The sequence below is a fragment of the Phascolarctos cinereus genome, unplaced genomic scaffold (genome assembly GCF_003287225.1).
Source record: "Phascolarctos cinereus isolate Bilbo 61053 unplaced genomic scaffold, phaCin_HiC Scaffold_5;HRSCAF=322, whole genome shotgun sequence".
Taxonomy (NCBI): domain Eukaryota; kingdom Metazoa; phylum Chordata; class Mammalia; order Diprotodontia; family Phascolarctidae; genus Phascolarctos; species Phascolarctos cinereus.
This window is the reverse complement of record NW_027555958.1, coordinates 327011655-327016012: the sequence shown is the minus strand read 5'-3', so window position 1 is coordinate 327016012 and position 4358 is coordinate 327011655. Positions and strand designations below refer to the sequence as shown.

At 40.4% G+C, this 4358-nt stretch overlaps 1 protein-coding gene across 1 annotated transcript; it reads right to left on the bottom strand.

Annotated features, from left to right (window-relative positions):
* Window positions 1-3167: 3167 nt before the first annotated feature.
* OR10X1 (olfactory receptor family 10 subfamily X member 1) lies at window positions 3168-4099 on the bottom strand. The gene is given in 2 exon segments (XM_020977722.1): window positions 3168-3715; window positions 3718-4099. Coding segments are annotated over 2 exon segments (930 nt in total).
* Window positions 4100-4358: the final 259 nt, after the last annotated feature.

Below are 4358 nucleotides of genomic sequence, written 5' to 3'. Positions count from 1 at the left end.
AAGATCAAATTGTAACGCCCAATTGTGATCATATTGCCATAGCAGCAGGGAAGATGGTAAGGCTTAGTTAAGAAGCATTGTAATCAAGAGGATTAAAATTAATAATTCTCTGTTCATCCAAGGGTTATCATCAACTATGTCCTCCCCATTCCAAAGCAGGATGGGGAGGGATTCATCACCATTAAGAAGGAGAATCTGGGTCTGAGACACGCTGTATTTGTGTGGAAATTTGAGTTACCACTCAGGAGTGGAGATTGGCAAATGAAGGCCTTTATTGTCCAGCTGGAAGGAAAGAGAGCATTGTCAGCAAGTTTGGAAGGAAAGGGTACCCACAGGACCTGTTCCTTCTATTCTAGGCCCTTCTAAGCCCAATAAAATCTGGTAAGCAGGAAGACCACAGCAGGGGAAAGAGGGGCTCATACTTTACAAATAAATTGTTACATATATTACATGGAGGGTATTTTTTTTAATTTTGCTTTAATTTTTTTCTTACTGACACAGATATAAGATTTTTTAAAAAGTTTGTAAATCACTGGTCTAAATAATGGAGTCAGCTTTGTTCTAATTAAATGTATAGAAATCAGTTGCTGAAACACCTGGATAAATTGATAAGACCAGTGGAAAACAACAGAGTGGCCAATTGAGGTCTTCAAGGGAGAGTCAGGCACATGTCTGATGGCCTGCAAAAGGGCCTTCTCTTTTTTTTTTTACTTTTTTCTTCTAAGAGGTAGAGTTGGTGGTTGTGGTTAAAGTGTCCCAAGAATTTGGCTGCATTGCTTTGGAAAGAAAGCGGTTATGTGATGCAGTGGATACAGTCCTGGGTCTGGAGACAGGAAGGCCTGATTTCAAATCCAGCTTCAGACACTCACTCAACCAGACTCCCTCAGTTTCTTCAGCTGTAAAATGAGGATAATAATAGTGCCTATCTACGTGGATGTTGTGGGAATAAAATGAGATAATATTTGTAATGTGCTTTGTGAAATTTTGTAAAGTCTTTCTAAATGCCACTTATTAAAATCATTATTATCATAATATAAGACTGAGGTGCAGGCCTGACTTGGACCTCGAGCTTAAGTCTTTTATCTTCCTCAGTCAGAACCTACAGAGTCAACAGATATAGAACAACTTGCCTGAGGACATACAGCTCAGAAATATCACAGTCAGGATTCCATCCCCCATCTTCAATTTCAAATCCAGAGCTCTTTCTGCTACATCATATTCTTTCATCCAATTTGAAACAGCTGAAGCAAAAGGGACTGAGGGGTATGAGCTAAAAGACATAGGGAGATGCTGCCTCAGAATCAGAAACAGCGTGTGTGGCTGCTGTCTGTGCTGAGGCCTGGACCAAGCTTCTGGGGTATGGGGATTGGAGGAATTTGGGTATGAAGAAGCCATTTGGGTATGAAGAAAAAAATAATAAAAAAAATTGGAGCATCTTGGAAATCTGGAAATGCTTTGAAAGTAGAGATGAAAGAAAGGAGGCTTCCCATTGACCCAAAGAAGGCCTGATCTAGTAAGGAATAGAAGGGAGTTCAAAAAGAAACAGCAAAGGAAAAACTTCGAGGAGGTGATGGTGTATCTAATACTAAGAAATGAGCATTATGGGACTTTATAGGACACTGGAGCATTGACCTTCATTTATTATAGCATATGCAATGTCATTTAATTTAGTAACAAGGCCTAAGTTTCAGTTCTGGTTCTTACACTTATTGGATAGCTTATCCTGAGCTACTCATTCGTTCTCTGGGTATTTCAGCCTATTTGTCTATAAAATGAAATTTTACTCCTCCCCTGGCTTAGGCCTACTGTAGGCCAGTGCTATGGAGGCTCAGGTGCAATATTGCAACAAAATGAGAAATTTGTAGGTCATTCATCAATTCACAAAAGAAGATTTACTTATCCATTTCTAGAGTTTATTCAACAAGAGTAGACATTGAGGACATCTTGGGCACCCTCAGTTGAGTTAACTCCTTTACCTTTTATTGTGTCACAGAGTGTATATAAATATAAAAGAGTTCCTATTCTCAAGGAGATCACCTTCTAAGTGAGAGAGACAATACATCTTGATCCATCAAATAGCTATCTGAAAGATCCTGGTGCTCTTCATAGTCATTCTATAATCATACATTGAAGAAATGATGCCAATAATCTGAGCCTTTAATTCTCTGAACCAAACAAGTCTAGAGGATGGCTTCAATACCCTTTAAAAAAAAAACTAGTCCAACTTGCACAGGGGAAGGGGCTGTGCTGCTGTTCTTACCATAACTACCTTATTGAGAGGTGTATTGTGAGGAATTCAGTGCATCTTACAGTGCTATTAAAATTATTATAAAAAGAAATAAAATTTTCTTTTACCGTATGACCAGACCTTCATTAAAAGTCTCTGGAAAAGGGTCCTTAAATGAATACACGCACTCAAAAAACCATACCAGAGTGATTATTGAGTATCTTAATGGAACTATTTCAGGGGCTTCAGGAAGATTCCATTCTTATTTCCTTTTCTGCTATGGGCTGAATGATAATGCTTGAAAATTCTACCACATAAGAATCATCTATTTGGTTAAATATTGACCTCTCTGTACATCTTATTTTACAATACAAAAACTTCAGAAAAGGATCACATATAAATCATTAATAACTTAGAGGGGCTAGGTTTACTAGTATTGGGGGCTGTTGTCAGAACACCAATGCTGTAGTCCTGAAAGAAAGTGTGTATCTAAGTGGTAGATGGTGCTGTGTGCCAGGGGAAGCTTGAGCAATTTCACAATTGAGTTGAAGATTTGGTCTGTACACCTTTCTCATCCTCATCCTCACTCCTTGTTAACATCAAATATTGATCACTCCTCATCCCAACTACTGTTTTGTTTTTCCTCAACACTACTTTACTCACCACTCCCCTCCCCCATAGCACATCGGAAATCTCCACAGATGACTGGAATGGTGTTCCACCGCCTGATTATATATCCCTTAGGTACAGGTTTCTCTTAGGGGTAAATGGCCACAAGGAAAGGAAAACCTCCTTTAAGCATGCTGGACACATTTATGTAATTCTTAGGATATCAGATACTGTTGTTTTCTTCTTGTCTTTGGGAAAGGGGAAAAAATCAGGTAATAGGGCAAATGTCTCACTGTTTCTGAGTGTTTATTGCCAATGGCAACTACCAAGATCATTTGGTTAAGGCAACTTTTTTGCCCAGTACTCTTTTCAAAGAATTCTTCATGTCCTTGTTTCTCAAAGTGAAAATGATGGGGCTGAGGAAGGGTGTGACAACAGTGTAGGGAACGGCCATGAAGGTGTCATCTCCCTCTTGAGCCTCTGGCTTCAAGTAAACAATGGAGGCAAAGCCAAAGTGGATGATGACCACAGTAAGGTGGGAGGCACAAGTGGAGAAGGCCTTCTTCCTGCCCTCAGCTGAGGGGATCTTGAGGACCGTAAAGAGAATGAACACATATGTAAGAATGATGAAGAGGAATGTCCCCAGCAGACCAGACACTGAAATAACTGTGACAACAACCTCTGTGATATCACTATTTATGCAGGATAATTTGACCACTGCTCGCATGTGGCAGAAGAAGTGTTTGATGAGATTGGGGCCACAGAAGGATCCCCAAAAGATCAGTATCGTCTCTGTCAAGGAGATAAAGAAGCCACCAATCCAAGCTGAAGCCACAAGCTGCCCACATGCTTTGTTGGTCATGAGTGTGGGGTAGCGGAGGGGTTACAGATGGCCAGGAACCGGTCAAGGCCCATCACTGTGAGGATGATACAGTTGGTGCCACCAAGTCCAAGGAAGAAACACATCTGCAGGCCACAGCCTGTGACAGAAATGCTCCTATGCTTGGCCAACAGGTCTACCAGCATTTTGGGAATTACAGCTAATGTGTAGCAGGTCTCAGAGAAGGAGAGGACACCAAGGAAGAGGTACATGGGGGTATGGAGGGCATGGTCCACTAAGGTAAGGGCCATGATGGCCAAGTTGCCAGTGAGGGTAAGAAGGTAGAGAAAGAAGAATAAAACAAAGAGGACAACCTGCCACTCTGGGTAGACTGAGAAGCCGACAAGGATGAATTCTTCTAGGAATGTCTGGTTGATCTTCATCATCCCAAATTTTAGAAAGCTGAAACATATAATTGGAAAGTCTCAGATTTAATCAACTTTCTATCAATTTACATTCTCATGGATGACAACTATAGCACAGCATATCATACATAAGTATTGAATTAGCAGCAGAGTTCATCACACCCAATCCCTTTGTCTTTTCTTTTTCTTCTTTTCAAATGAAGAAAATAATACCCAGAAGAAATTATTTCTTTAATTCATGCAGATACTAAGTGGTAGAGGCAGGATTTGAACCCAG